Source organism: Acanthopagrus latus, chromosome 15 (assembly GCF_904848185.1).
Source record: "Acanthopagrus latus isolate v.2019 chromosome 15, fAcaLat1.1, whole genome shotgun sequence".
Lineage (NCBI taxonomy): Eukaryota > Metazoa > Chordata > Actinopteri > Spariformes > Sparidae > Acanthopagrus > Acanthopagrus latus.
The window spans coordinates 11,193,962-11,209,940 of record NC_051053.1 but is presented as its reverse complement, the minus strand read 5'-3'; the positions used below and the strand labels follow the sequence as shown (position 1 = coordinate 11,209,940).

General features: G+C 41.0%; 1 protein-coding gene across 13 annotated transcripts in view; it reads left to right on the top strand.

Annotated features, from left to right (window-relative positions):
• macrod2 (mono-ADP ribosylhydrolase 2) overlaps nucleotides 1–15,979 on the top strand; it is a 421,900-nt gene that overhangs the window by 284,334 nt on the left and 121,587 nt on the right. For all 13 annotated transcript variants that reach the window (XM_037122855.1, XM_037122864.1, XM_037122863.1 and 10 more), the window contains exon 6: nucleotides 5,047–5,168. In XM_037122855.1, the coding sequence (XP_036978750.1) occupies nucleotides 5,047–5,168 (122 nt within the window). The remainder of the gene's footprint in view (nucleotides 1–5,046; nucleotides 5,169–15,979) is intronic.

The following is a 15,979-nucleotide window of genomic DNA, read 5'->3' as shown; positions in this document are numbered from 1 at the left end:
TCACATATGCTCCACGGTTGGTGTGGTAAGGGGTCATTTTGTGTCCAGTACATCTCGAGCAGACCAACCTTACTGAGATTTCACTTGCCACGGGGAAATCTGATATTTATATTTTCCTACATAATGCAGCTTCACAGTCAGGGCAGCACAGTTTGGAGGAACATGTCAAGATTGGTTTGACGTCTGAATGGTTCTACATTAAGAAAATATATCACCAAATATACATACGTCACAATCTTCTTTTAATATTTTCCTACAGTGTTTTATATATATATATATATATATATATATATATATATATATATATATATATATATATATATATATATATATATATATATATATATCTTCAGCCTGAACAGACTGTCACTGGTCACTAAAATTGTGGCAGTACAACTTTTTTATTTTCAATCAAAACAGAGCTGATTATGTTAGCTATAGGTTTACATGTAATGTAGATGTATGCTAATTTTACTAAAGCAAATGTACTTTCCATATAATTAATTAATCTAATAATTAATCTCACATAGCCACAAATAAATGCGTTACGTCGTTGTTATGCATCCTGCAAACAGCTGTTTATAAAAGAAAAACATCTGACAAATGCATTGCATCTTACTTCCGAAACAAATGCATGCGCTCTTGAGATCAAGATCGTGAGGAGTAGGTGGTGCTCATACACTTTTACAGCCAGAATCAAACTAAAATAAGCTGCTTTAGCTACTTTAAGTAATGCTTAATCAGCCCAGGTACAATTGATTTGTGGAGATTTGCTCTGCAGATCCTACATTACAGTAGATAGTTCAGGAACAGGATCAACCTGGACCAAATGTTTTGGCACAGTGTAATGAGGAATATATGAAAACATGACTCTTTCTTGCCGTGACCTGTCACCATGAGTGCTGGTTTCTCATGTAGAACAGTGGTCTCGTAATGTACCGGATAAATAAAGCTAAAGTTTGGTCCTATGTAAGAACTGCACTTGAGAATTATATCATGCTCCTTCACTTCTGTTGTTATCGTGGCACTCTGTACCTGATGGGTAAACATTTGAGAGCATTCTTGCCTTTTATTTGCCCCATTAATCTCCAGAGTCCCCTGCTGTTACAGAAACATGACATTCTCCCCAACGAACTAAAAGAAAAGATAAGTCACACACTCTGGTGCTGAGGGTATTCAGACAAAGACTACGAGCAGTCTTAATTTTATCCGATAATGCGTTTTTTTGCTCTGATTTCTAAACGACAGTAGAAAACACCAGCAGTTGTCTCTATAAGTAACACCCCATGAATATGCATGAAGCTGTTTATCTTGAATGGGCTTCAAATGGAGGTAAATGTGAGCAAACAAACTGTTGGCACCATAGTCCTGAACAAAATAACACAACATTTTGCAGTTGACTCTGCAGCTTGATGCGTGTTTTCCTATTTCAGTTCTTTCTTTTTTTTTCTCCTTTTTTTTATTGACTTGTTAGAATTGATCGGAGAAATGTGCGCTAATCATGGCACATTAAAAGTCTCGAGCAGGCAGGCGTAATGTATGCACTCTGACACTTTTCCTCCATATAAGGTGAAAATGACCAACCACAGATTGCCAACAGTGTCAACACTCCTCTGCAGCCCTGTTCAAGTAGTTTATGGTTATAGCAAACTTGCCAATGCCGTGTTGTCTGTTTATCCTCGCTGTTCCTGTTACATCTGCTGGGTAAAAAAAAAAAAAAATGTTGTTTATATTTCACTTCAGGTTTGTGTTGTGGGGTGCAGACAATACAAAGTGTGTAGCCTTCCAGAGTATCATCGCAGCACAATAGACGATATCGGTCTCGTTTATTGTATTTAATTTGGTCCTAATTAATTTGGAGTTTAGCACCGTTTTCCTTTGACTCATAAAAAGAATGAACGTGTGGGATTGTTTTTGTTTTCCTCTGTTGTTCCTTCTGTTTGTGTTTCATTGCAGAGCCTGTGGGCTCATGTGGACAGAAAGGCAAGGTTTGAATGGCAATCATCAGTCTTTGCTGGTTCAATTGTGTTACTGACCTTGTAGCCCCGAACAAGAGACCACTATGAACAATTCCAGTCAAGATACTGTGAGGAAAAACTGCTAGGGAAAAAAAAAAAAAAAAAAAAAAACATGGGTGAGAATGGAAAGCTCATTAACTGCTTCTGGAGTCAGGAAGGCAAGGGTCTTGGAGGTGGTGTGTGTGGTGGGGATTTTGTGGTATGTGTGATAAGGAAGAGTTCCCTTACATTCCCGAATGGCTTATTTGTTATGCTCAAAGCAAATTAGGTTCAGCTGTGTGTAGTTATTTAGCCTCTGTAGTCTGTTCTGTGTCTCCACAGGTATATTTTGCTTATTGTTATGTTTCTTTATTTTCTTCAGTTCAGGTCAGACCTTTACCTTCGGTGTCTGATATTAATTGCTTAACTTCCATTCAGCACGCCAGATGAGAGCATTCTTTTAATGTATTTCATGGGGACGTTCCTCTTCATGTTTTCCGCATCTGCCCCCCACAACCAGACCCAATCCCCCTGAAGTGCAAGAACACCGCAAGTAATCTTTTCTACCCCGCTAAGGGGAGATTTATGTGCCTCTTGTTACAAGGGTTGCCCAGAGATAATGGCATACATGTGTTGGTATGTGCTTCTGAGCAAGACAGAAACACTGATACACTGAAATGTGTCTGTCAGCTAATGGATGCAAATAATGATAAAAGCCGAAGGTTCTACGAAGAGAGAAACAGCCACGATGATGAGGACCCGAGCTGGATGAATTATCTGCCAGAGCTTCTCAAACTCGTATTACCAGGAGCGTCTTTGTATAATTTATGTATTGGAAAAACACTGCAGAAATAAATTATCCATTCCTGAGTCTTCATAACATATAACATATCCTCATAAGCTTAGAGGGAGTCCTAACCTCTACTGTCTTCATGGTCAAATTGCCCATAGCTAATGTACTACACTGACATGCCTCTTTTTATTAATGTTACTTAACTAAACGTACGTTTCAGTATTTCCACCTTTATTGAACCGATTGCAAGTGAAGAGGCCTACAGGATAAAGGGCAGAAAGAGAGGGCACGCATATATCAATTAACTAATTACAATTATTATTTGTATTTCAGTGTGAATGCAGAAGACTGGCCTTTTGTTCATGTAATGCTCACTCATCTAAATTATGATTCAATAAAATCGCTCTAATTTTACAGCAGCTTAATGGCCTTTAACACATCGCTGCAATCAAAATCATTGGATTTAGCGTTTCCCTTTATATATAACATTAAAACCTCGTCCAAGAGCAAGGATAGAGGGGTCACTTGTGTTTACAGAGTCCCTGAATCAGCCGCCGGAGTGTTTTTGAGCTGTGTTGCTACTAACTGTCCTTCCTGTAGCATCCCTCCTTGGTTACAAAGTGAAATATGTCTTTCACCTTACAGTAACACAGCTGTATAAATATTTATTTGATGTGGAAGTGTTGAGCATACAGCAGCACTGGTGAGATAAAAACTGCTTAAATTTTCATGAATTCACCAGTAGTCTGGTTTTTGGCGCATTCCCACACTCTAATTGGCATGTTGCCGTTTTCGTAGTGAAGAACTTAATGAATTATGCAAGAAAAACAACCTGCCACGTGTCCCATTATAACCACATTGTGCTATGCAATTTTCGGCCCCGCTATTCTCAAAAAAGACAATATACTTGAGACAGTTCCATTCTCATTACAGCCCAGCCTCAGCTTAGCCAGGATCACCCAAGGCTCTTGTTTCCTTCCTCTCACAAACACAACATTTTACCTCTTAAGCAACACCACTGACAGCCACTTGATTATAGTGGCTCCCCATGCATTTTATCATCCCGACCTATTAAACAAGCAGACATACAACTGAGAACTAAATTTAATCTTTAAATGATTAATGGGCAGGTGGAGTAGTTACACAGTTTACATTTATTCATCGAGAAAGTGAGGCTAAATGTTGAATATTATAAGTAAATGGTGGGGTTAGGTGGGAGAAAACACATGAGGTGACTGCATTTTAAAACACAGGTTTCTGCTGCCTTTTCCTCACATGGCCTCACCTGAACCAGGTCTGAATTCTCAGTACTCATACTTAAACAGGGTTTAATATTTTAGTGCACAGAAATGGGGACTTGATGCGTAAGGATGCTAATGTATGAGTCATAGTTGATCCATATTTAATGGACCGTGAATTTCCAATACGTCTGAATGAAGTAGAAGACTGCTGTTTTGCACACTGCAATAGTCTGTGTTAGAATAAACAGAAAAACATTGATTGCTCACGGTTTCATAAATTAGCGCCTCAGTGGCCTTTTTGAGAATTTATCTGTTATGAGGCTCTGCACACAGAGAAGTCGTGTTTATTCATTCATTGCCTTCCACTGTGTCATTTACATCCTTGCAGTTAGTCTGTGGCGCACCTCTCTGGAATGCTTTGCAGGTGATGCAGAGTTACTTCTTGTGTATTAATGTTGACCTGTCCTGTCAAACACTGAGAAGGCCAAGGGTAGTCAGGCAGAATGCAGAAGATTATGTTTCTGTCAAGTCACTGCTTAGATTCTCTTATTTTCCTGTCATCACTTCTATGATTCAATTAAGAGGCTGCATTCCCCAGTCTGGCCAGGCCAGACAAGGAGAGCAGTGATTGACAGGTGAAGACATTACTATGCGAAGGGAAGGAGAGTACAGGGAGAGATATGAATATTTGAGTAGATTGCATAAAAGAATCTTGTAATTGATTTTCTATCTAAGCTGCCATTTCATTTACCGAATAAATGCATTCATTTCGGCTAGTGGGTTGTTCCTGCTGTCCCCATTGTCTCATTGTGAGGACAAACTTCATCGTATTTTCTATTTGATGATGATTTTGCAGATTCTAAAAACTTTCGCTCGACTGCCAAGCACAGCAGGCAGCTCAAAGGTTTCAAGGCATTGTGTTAATCCTTGCACTACTATAAACGCTGCCAACCATGTCACCTTGCTAGAAGTAGGCTGTGCTGAAATGAGCTTTTTGTGTCGTCCCCCTTCACAGATGTGATCCACACCGTGGGCCCGGTGGCCAGAGGTCATGTGGGCCCTACCGAGACCAACGACCTCACCTCCTGCTACCAGAACTCCCTCAGGCTGATGAAGGAACATGGCTTGAACACTGTGGTGAGTACAGTACATTACGGCGCTCACACTCATCTTAGGAGAAATGCTGTCTCTGTTCTGTGCAGCTTGAAAGAAATGAATTATACGCTTCTGTGTTTGTGTTTGACAGTGAGTAAGCCTTCAGTGAGAAAAAGCCGTGTTTGAAAAATTTAGGAAATTTGGAAAAGGTACAAGAACAAAAGGATTTAGCATCTTTCATTTTCGATACAGTTCTGAAAAGCCTTAATCTTCTTTATTTCAACAAAAGAAACAGAGAACACAACAAAATGGTAATGTTTCATGTTTGTCAAATGAAGGCTTTTCATGTAGACTACTTTGGCTTGTGATTAAATGGAAGGCAGGCCTTTGTAGTCACCTCGCCATATTGCCACTGCGAATGACTGTGCCGTTGTTTCCTTCGTCATTGTTTTCGGAAGCCATTTATAGATTAGAAAACCATGACCTTTCTCATATTTTCCTAAGGCTTTTGACATAGATATGTGATTTATATTTTTCCAAGAAATTAAACCTCCAAATGCATAAAGACTAATTTAGATGTCTGTGCAACCTCTCCAAAAAGGCATTTATCATCTTTAAAACACCAGAAAAGCACAAGGTCTAGTGTGCGGAACATGGCTCAATCATAAGGGCTTTAGATGAGACAATGCTCACACAATCCACAGCTGGCAGTGGCTGATTGTTCAAACAGCTTCTAGCCTGTTCTGGACCGTATGTTTCTGTCTGGTCCACATGATGTATGGATTTGCCCTGCCCACAGAGGGTAAACAAATCAGTATCACACCAAATAGCCACAAATCACATTTTGTGCACCAACCTACTGCCCTGCAGCCTCATCAGAGGCCAATCAATGGAAGCACTTACCAGCAGAGAGAGAAACATAGATGAGTACCAGTTTCATTAAAGATGATTGTGACAAATTCCTGCTCTGTTGATGACTTATTGTGAGTGCGACAAACACCTCTAGGTAGCAATTAAATGGATTGTGAGGCCGAATGACTGAAGTTGTTATGGTAAGTGTTCTGAAGTTCTATCAAAATCAGCAGCATGGCAGCTTATCTTTAAACGTCTTCAATAAAAGTTTCTTGTGCTAAGATATGATGAGCCACAACAAGCATGACCTTACAATAGGATACCATTTACACAATAGAATAATTTACTCTAGTGGTCTCGAGGCTTTACGTGCTGAGGGAAGGCATGCTCTGCAGCAGCTGGCCCCTCGGGCCACATTGAAGAAACCACCACCAGCTTTCTGTTTTCATCCACAAATGGTCGAATCCTTGCTTTGTTTCTGGCACATTCCAAGGATTTATTTAGCTGAGGCCTATCTTTTGATTTATTTATCCAATAATCTGTGTATTTATAAGAAACAGAGTTTCTGTTTTTACTGGGAGCTGCCTGGATCCTGTCTAATGTATTTATACAGCTGCTCTGTGTTGAACAGGCCTTCAGTGAAAACAGCGGCGTTCTGTGATTGACGGGCCTTGTAGGATGAGCCTAGTCGTTACATTATCTTAGCCTCAGTCCATTTAGTCTTTCCTTGCTGCAAGGACAACAGAAAGCCTTTCGCCAAAGCGAAAGGGAAATAGCTGTTTCTTCATGCAAGGATGTGGCCTTGATTTAGTTTTACTCCAGCCCGCCTTGATATGCAAGACTTGCTTGAAGAGAGCCTCTAAGGGTCCGCTGGACCTTTTTCTTTGTTAACAGACTCTCTTGCCTGGTGCAGAGCACAATGAGTCCAAGTTTTTGGTTAGCTGATCAGCACTAAGCTCATTTTGACTCATCTGAAAGGATCTCGCTATGAGCTTTACTGTGTGAGAGAAACAAGAGATCCCACCGAAGACGGGCACCCCGCCAAGTGGGTCTACAAAGTGGGCAAAAAGAAGGGGGGGGGCTACATTTGGAAATCCTAGACGGCTGGCTCTCTAATGGGGATTCCAGGGCATTACAAAGGAAAAGGAGTCAAAACAAAGCCTAACACAAAATAAACTTGAGCACGGAAGATTAAAAAGAAGCAGAGCCGATAGTTAATCCCTGTTTCTTAGAGCTCAAAGCTACCCTTTAGGCTACGAAACAGTACAGCTACCACAGTTGTCTCGTCAAAATATTTCTGACTGTGACTATGGCGTGTCAAGACAGGAAGTTAACAGGGAAAACCACAGATTCGCAGGACTGAAAATGCACTTTCTTTACCTTCAGGCAGCTCAGTGCATTTGACTGAACATTTACTACAGTAGCATCCCCAGACAAAATTCAGAATTTAGATAGAGGAGCTCTCTCTGTCCCTTAGTGATCAGTGATGACTAATTTATAGCTCTACTGGGATGGAACTGGGAAAGATGGAAAATGTGATGTTTTGGCAACCTGAGGCAACTCATGGCTGAGTTTAGGGGTTATTTCTGAGTTTCTTGGTTGTATTCTTACCATAACTATGAAATATAGCTAAATTGGAAGTAACAGTCTGAATGAATGTTCAATAAAGTCATAAAGTCACCCTTGTGGGGCAGCTCAGTCAGTGAATCATGAGGACATTAAAATTAGATCCTTGTTTATTTGTGATAATTAGGTAAATTTGCAAGGTTATGTAACACATCCCAGGCCACGGAAATACATGTTTTTTTATATTTTCTTGTATAACACTCAAGGTGTTGGTCCACAAGATATCCATTAATAATACTTGTTATTTTGTATCTAGATAGATAGATAGATAGATAGATAGATAGATAGATAGATAGATAGATAGATAGATAGATATGAAGGCTTAAAACTCACGTTGGATATTGTTCCAAGTCCACATTGGCTGAAATATGAAGGCAGTGATGCACATTATGGTTATATGGCTTCCTCTGACCAAAGGACAACTGTGAGTAAATGATGCAGTTCTAAGCCTCACTGATGGCCTTCAGATGAAAAATGATGATCAACGTGAGCCAAGAAACCTGCCGTTTAACCCGCCACACTGGAGATGAAAGATATCTGGTGCAGTTCAGGCTTTAACACCCTCACTCTGTCTTCGTCACTGGATAAACATCTGATGGCTGGATGGCCTATTGAGTTGTATTTGTCAGATCATTTGACTGCAGTGCATGCAGGACAAGGATAGCATGTAACCATGCCCGCTATGTCTTTGTATGCACCTTCCCGGGGCATATGTGACTGTGGCTGATTTGTTTCAGCTTTCTTTGGACACTGCTCAGCTCCAGTGCTTTTTTAATATATATATATATATATATATATATATATATATATGCTTGTTACACTACATATAAATATATATTATTTTATTTTATTTATTTATTTATTTTTGTTGCTGCGACTGAAAGAGCAGCAGGCTGTCACAGCTCCCCAGGCTCTGACTGACCACAGCCCACAGTCAGGATGCCAGTGTTGCAGGCTGGGCTCTGTAACATCACACAGGGGAGCCTGTGAGCGGAGTTGCAGCTCTGGGCCGATGCGCCGCACATTGTGAAACAGCCCCCTCCTCTGCTCAGTGCCTGTTACACTACAGTATGTTTGTTGTTTGCTTCTAAAGGAAGCTCAGGTGAAGAGCAGAGCAGGAAATATATCTTGAAGTATGGACTGTTGGTAGATTGATTTTAGACATGAATTGTGATGGTAACACAGGACATAAATAAGTCTCATCATGGTTGCCCTGATATATGGAGCATGCCATGTTGTTATGGCACATTTGGAAATAGCTGAGATTATTGGGGAAACTCGCTACTCAGCAGTACCACATTATTGCATTCATAATTGTCAGCAGGCGACAGACAGAAAAAAATATTTACTTTAATTTGTTTGTGTGTTCAGCTGCCACGCAGTGCGTAATTCATGCAGATTTCTAACCACTGACTGAGACATGCCAATCACCTTTATTTTCCAACCGAAAGGATCATTTTCTTGCAATCAGCATTAGCTTGTGTGTCTGGTAAGAAGAAGAATTTTTCACCTGTGTGGATGTGCATTTTAATAACGGGCTCATGGGTATGTCTGTACTGTATCTGTGTACAGTCAGACCCTGGGGGATGTCCTCTCCAAAGAGCTGGAAAGCCATACAGTACATGGAGCCGAGGAGATGGTTAATACAGGTCCCCTGTCTTGGTTAGTCATGGAAGGCTGCTCAGATTCTTCCCTGGAAGCAAGCGTAGCATCTGTCAGGCAGAAACAGACAGACTGTGTGGAGGTTGACGCCACCATCTGGAAGCCATTCAGCCATAGACTCTGTTTCATTTTAGAGACATATTAAACACCCCTCAGTCTATGACCTTTGGAGTAAAAGAATAGCCATGTTTACTCAAAACATCATTATTGTGTCATTTAATTTAGCGTTCTGTTTAAGTCTTTAGGGAGTATTCTGTTGAGACAAAGTAAGTAGGATTTAAGTCTAAAGGGTATGTGCAATAAAGATACAGCGAGTATTTGAGCTGTTGACTAATGATCCCGTGGGCCACTGAGCCTCCTTTTTGTTGCTAATTTGAGGTTGACAGGCCACAATTTGATGTTTTCCGAAAGTATCCGTCATTAAGCTATTTCTGTCAGGGAACGTTGGGCTGGCAGCTGTCAGTATGGACAGCGACAGGGTTGCAGACTGTATTTAGTGGCCTCCTCTCTGACTCCCAGGCGGCCGTGGAAGTGTTTTGCAGTCATAACACACTGGCTTCGAGGAGATCCAGCAGGGAAGCCACAAATTGCCCGTTGAGAAAAATGCTGAAAGCCAAGTGGATTGGAGATGAATGGTGTAGAATGATAGGATTAGCCACCCTTCTCTGTGGGCTCATTCCAAGGCTGCTAGGAGCATTAGCTCCCATTCAGTTTTACCCAAAATGCATTCCTGGAAACCATATCTTATAGCAACACATCAGCATGTACATCCTGCCTGAAGATGACCCATACTAGCTAATCTGTTTCACATGACCGGGACAGCAAGTGAAGAAAAATAAACAGTGTATCAGTGGGATAAGTTGCCATGCCCCCAAGGTGTCTTAGAGATGGACAACAACACTCTGGGGTTTGGAGGGCACGTTGAGTCAACTCTTCATAGATTCTGTTCTGACCAACCAGTTTTAAAAGCATCTCCTCTGGTCCTCAGGAATAAATGTAAAATATGCTGTAAATAACTTTAACTGTTCCACCTATATTAATGTAGGTCACTGGTGATATTTGAAAATGTGTTTTTTACTGCTGTATTTAAGTGCACTGGGGGGGTCTTTGTCATTATTTATGTTTCCAAATACTACCATATCAAACTTAACGACTTTGTACTCCACCCTATTCCATTTTGGTGTGCCGACTCCCCAAGTGATTAATTAATTTCCATTTATGCACTGAACAGTTCGTGCACAAACTTTTCCTCTATCCGCCTCTCTACCCTTTCTCGTAAATTATTGTCCACAAGCACAAGCGACTCTGGATTTAATTATGTAATGGCTGATAGAAGTATAGAGGCTTGATTGTGCACATACTTGGCTTCTGATCAAGGCAAAGTAAAGTTTGCCATTAATTGGGAAAGAAGAATGAGAGGTTTACTGCTGATCTGCTTACACAACACAGTTGGTCCATGTGTCTATATCAGCGAGTGTTTCATTTAGTTCATACTTCAAATTCCTTCGCAAAGAGAAACCAAGCTCATTTTCTTTATGACAATATTTGCAGAGCTTCATTTGTGGATGAACTGTAGACCTTCACAGCCAGCTCCAATTATGTAGCACAGTTTTCAAAGTGAAGTAAAAAAGGAGATTTGACTTCTGCCCCCCACAGACCTTGTCTGTTGTTCATGTACTTCCAGATTACACCAGTATCAGTTTTTTTCCTTTGCACCTCTGACCATTGCACTATGCAGCATGCAAAAATAAAGCCCAGGCTGTCACAGAGGAGTCAGAGGGCTTAAAACTGTAGAAGAGAGAGAAGACAATGATATAACTTTTCTTCTAATGCAGTTGAATATGTCTTAAATCATAAAAAGTAAGCATGTTGGACAAAATATCAATTAGGCAATATGTTGTTTAGTTTTAATCCTTTACATTATTTGCCACAAAGGATTTCACAGGTTTTGCGCAAATCGGCAATTAGCAACAACATGAGATTATAACCCAGCCCTCTCAGGGCCAGTCATCCAGTCGTTGCTCGCAGCCCACTTCCACATACAGTACCTGCATGCATCTCCAAAGGTTAATTAGACTGAAGCTTCCAAAAGGTCACGTCGCCATTTAAATTAGCCATTGCTATTTGTCTGATCCGAATCATTGGCAACACTGGGCCAATTAGAGCCAATTACACTGATCGTGGTTGTGGTGGTCTGCCACCTAGTCTAAGTTAATGGCCATTGGAACCCCAATTTCCCCAATGCCCTAATTCAGAAGGAGGCAAACCACAGCAGGAGGAGCTGCAGGTCTGGGTAAAGAAGACAGCTCTGTCACATCATCTTCCCTTGACATTCCTTTCACTCCAGGGAAGACTGCCCAACTTTATGTGAGGTGAAATATTAGGATATGTAAAATGTGACATTTCCACACATCTCAAGAGGGGTAATCACAGTTGATGGGGATTGAAGAGGTAATCTCCTGAGTGTCTATGCGGAGTGAGCTGATGTGAGCATGCTAGCGTCTTGATTACAAGCACAGGAAGCCCATGGCAATCACAGGAGGGACGAACCCCTGTCTCCTACAAAGGCTACTCCACCTAGATGTTCTGTGAGGGAAATGGCAGCAGTGCCGTCCTAGATTAATGCGCTCTGACAATAATAAAGGCTCTTCAAATAATTTAAGCACTAAAGCATAGTCAAGCAGTATAAGGCTCAGACTCGGCACTCAGGCTGGTTTTACTTCATGTTTTTCTCTGCTGCTGTACCTGGCTGTGAGGTGCTCGTGGAGACGGTCTCCTGAATTTCTATGAGGCTCATATCCCTCTGTGGTACCATCTGAGAATAGAAGCGACAGCTCGCACCCAACTGAGTGACTGTCGCAGGAAGTTGTTGATTAAACAGATGCCTTTCCTGCCAAGAGACAAGAACACCACAATAAGCTCGTATTAATTAAACATACCTGAAGAATGTGGGCAATACAGGAGAACAAAAAGCATTGCTGTCTATCTTTATCTCTGCCTCACAACAGGAGCGAGTGACTCCTTTCTTACCTCTGGTTTGACTTCTGGAGGATACAAACAGAAGAAAAGCTGAGAGCACTGTAGTTAAAGCTGATTAGCAACATCTCATTGAGATGAACTGCAGTGTTGTCATATTCAACACTGCTGATTTTCAAAGAAAGTCTCAAGTCTTTTGCCTGATGAGGGCTACTTTTGACTGACATTGTTTTTTTTTAACAAGAGAAAACCTCGAGTAGAGACGGTACATGGACACTGGCATCTCGTTTGCTTTGAAGCATCCTCAACTAAACCAACATATACAAAATCTCAACAAATATAACGCAGTCCTTTCTGTACACCTGAAAGATTGCCTTTCCCTCTGGCAGCTCCCATCTGCTTAGAGTTGTGCTTGAGTCTGAAACACTACTGTCATCAAACATTTCCTCCACCACTCGATAAAGGCTTCTCCTTTGATCACAGGAGCCGAGCAGGGGAGGAGGATGTGGGACACGTAACATGCCAAGCAGGCCTCCCTCGTAGCCTGACAGGCACTCCTCAACTGACTAAATCCCAGCAATCTCACAGATACTGTAACAGATTGCTGTTCATTGGCGGCGGACCTCTGTGGAATGAGTTCTTGTTTACATCATTATGGTTAATTACCATGCAGTATCAGTCCAGCCGACAGCGCCTGTGCTACATTTGTGTCAGTGAAACCGGACGGAGCTGTCGCACTCTCAGTTATCTCATCACAAATGCAGCACCATCCAAAGGTAATGCCTCTTGCTGCTCTGGTGTGTTTGGTCATGATCCCTCTGAGTCTTTGCCAGTGTGTCCGACTATCCAAACAGTGTGTTTAAATGAATAACCAGGGAAACCCTTTGCATCTATGAACAAATCATAAAGTCATCAAGTCCAATTGGTCCACAAATCTTGGTGACTTGGTGACATTGTGCTGTAATTGTGATACGCATGGCAACATTTTCAATTTAACACTCAAAGATGGATATTATTGTTATTATTATTATTGAGCAAATAGTAATGAGAGTGCTGGATCTGTGCATGCACTTAATGCACTTAATTAAAGTTACAAGGCGAGACATTTCACATGACTCCGGATCAGGAAATAAAGTTCCTGGGATGGTTTATGTATCAAGAACGACAAATCGTGATAATCCAAGCAGTCATTGCAAATGTATCAGCGCAAATCGGGTTAGGGGCTCCACCAGTCCTTAATTTACACCAGCGCTGAATAGAGTCGCTTGGCCTCAAAGCTCTTTCTCGCAGTCTTTCATTTGTGACTTTTATGAAGCAGGTGTTGAACCCAGTGTCGACCTTGCCAGGGCCATGTCCATGAAACTGGAATTTCCTGGTCTATCACAGGGTTCCATTTCAACAAGCTTGCACCCAATTATCCTTCAATCATAGTCGCCGGTCTTACAGATGTGTTTGGTCGAAGTACAAGGTCTCTCTGTGGTGGGCTGGCACACGGGACAGGATCTCGCTCACTCTAGCCGTACACATGAAATATTTTCAAGGGAAACAAAATCAGATGACATCTCAGATAGAGAGGAATATCATTGAGGAATTAATTATGTGAAGCTTTTACACTGCTGCAAAGCTGCAGAAGAAACTATTTTGAGCATGGAACAAAACATGAAACTACATCTGATTATATTACATTGAAAGTCTTCAACATACACATCACTAGATTGTCAGGCTGCCGCTTAAGGGCATGCTGTTTCACCCTTTCTTAAGTTGCTATTTTCGCCTCATGTTTTGTTTATGAAATAGACATGCAAGAGAATGAAGCTGTGTTCGCAGTTCATAATTGCACGGTGCTCCTTTCACATTAATGGAAGGTTGGTATTGCTTTTATACAGTTATAAAAATTGTCTGCAGTAGACATTAATGGAGAATGATACACATCTTTGAATTCTGTGGTTCATTAATGACACATCGTTAGCATTGGGAGAGTTATTTGTTATCTTAAATGACAAGGTAACATTTTGTTGTATCATTTTGCATTTAAGAAGTTGGAGTCGACACTTTGTTCTATCTAACTTATTTTGCTTCTGTTTTTTTGTTCTTTCTTTCTTTTCCGAGTTATTTCTTTTCGAACACAAACTGGGTCTTGAATTCTAATGTCACACCGCTCAATGTTGTCTCCGCTCTGAGATTATTTACAGTTATTCACTGCAGGTTCTCCTCAGATTTTTCAGAGCATGCCTTTTCCTAACCTTAAAAAACATACTGTGCACAACTCTTTCCTGTGTTTTGTTAATGCATCCGTTCCTGTGTGTTTTATCAAAGAGAATGCATAAGGCAGAGAGCTGACAGCTATTGGGAGCCTTGGGAATGTTTGTAACTCTTTGTGTAGTTCAGAAGTGCACAACTGCATGTCTACATCCAGGATACGTATAAAGTCAGAAATGAATATTTATAATAGTCCCCATCTGCTTGGCACATATTTATGATAAGCGTTGTTTGGTTTGATGGCGGCAAACTGGGAACCGTTCATGTTATTTTGACCAATCGACCAGCCTATACTTATGCATATTTATGAGCACATCAGGGCAGACTCAACGCTAAATTCTGAAGTTGTATCCACAAATGTACACAAGTTAGAAGTCCTGCCCCCTCATCAATTTATTATCAAAAGCCCAGCAGTTGTCCCACAGGCTCAGGTGAGTGATTGTGTGCATTGGCAGACACGCCAATGTTTATGCACTCCTACATAATTCTTTAATCACGGCACTATTACCCCACACATACACCCAGTTTAGTGCCATTATTATCTCCCAAGGTCACAGCTAACGAGGGCTGAGGCGCAGTGCCTGGCCCAAGCTGATTGACTCACAATTTTAAACTGGCTCAATCTAGCCCTACTCAGCAATTCAGGAGGCAATGCAGCACCTTGCACAGGTTTATGAGAGAAATATATTAGCTCTTACACCGCGGGATTGTCTTGCTTTCATGCTGGAGATTGCCACAGACGTGTAAGATTTATTTGTCTGCCCTGGCAAATGTTTTATTCCGTCTACTGGCAGCGGCGTTTGTGTTGTGTTGTGACTGAAAATTCAAATTTACTTACCAAGATTGTTTTACTGGCAAATAAGACTTGAAAAGTAAAGTGTTGGTCACCCTGCACTTAGCATTTATTTACTGGATGATCTGTAATGTGCCAGATTGAGGCCACTTGTCTGTGGCCATGTATTTCATTATTGTTTCTGTATTTTTTCATTTGTAATACAAAAAGCATTTATCTGACACTCGATTGTGAATGTGCAGCTAGTCCTTGAGTTACACCCCCACCTTTCACATTCTCTCCTGTTCCAAGTTAATTAAAAATTATATGACATGTTAGCATTAAATCATTATGAAGTAGGCCTACAGAGGTAATCATTTCATGGGGTAATTTAGCAGATTAAACATTTCTTTCATTGTCAACCAGTGACCTTGATATCGTTAATGTCACACGGCCTTTTATGAATGATGCCGCAACTGTCAGGACCATAGAGCAGATTTAGATTTAAATCAGCTATTACTGTACCTTCATCTGCCTTTTTTCATCTCACATACAGATGGATTTAGGAAGCCCAAAGGTTTAGTCACCAGCCGGCACGCTGAATGAAGTGCCTGCCGGAGCGAACATGATTTGACTTTTTCACACAGTTTGGAATGCCAGACAACCTCCAAATGTCGCTTAATATCTAATGTCACATCTATAAACC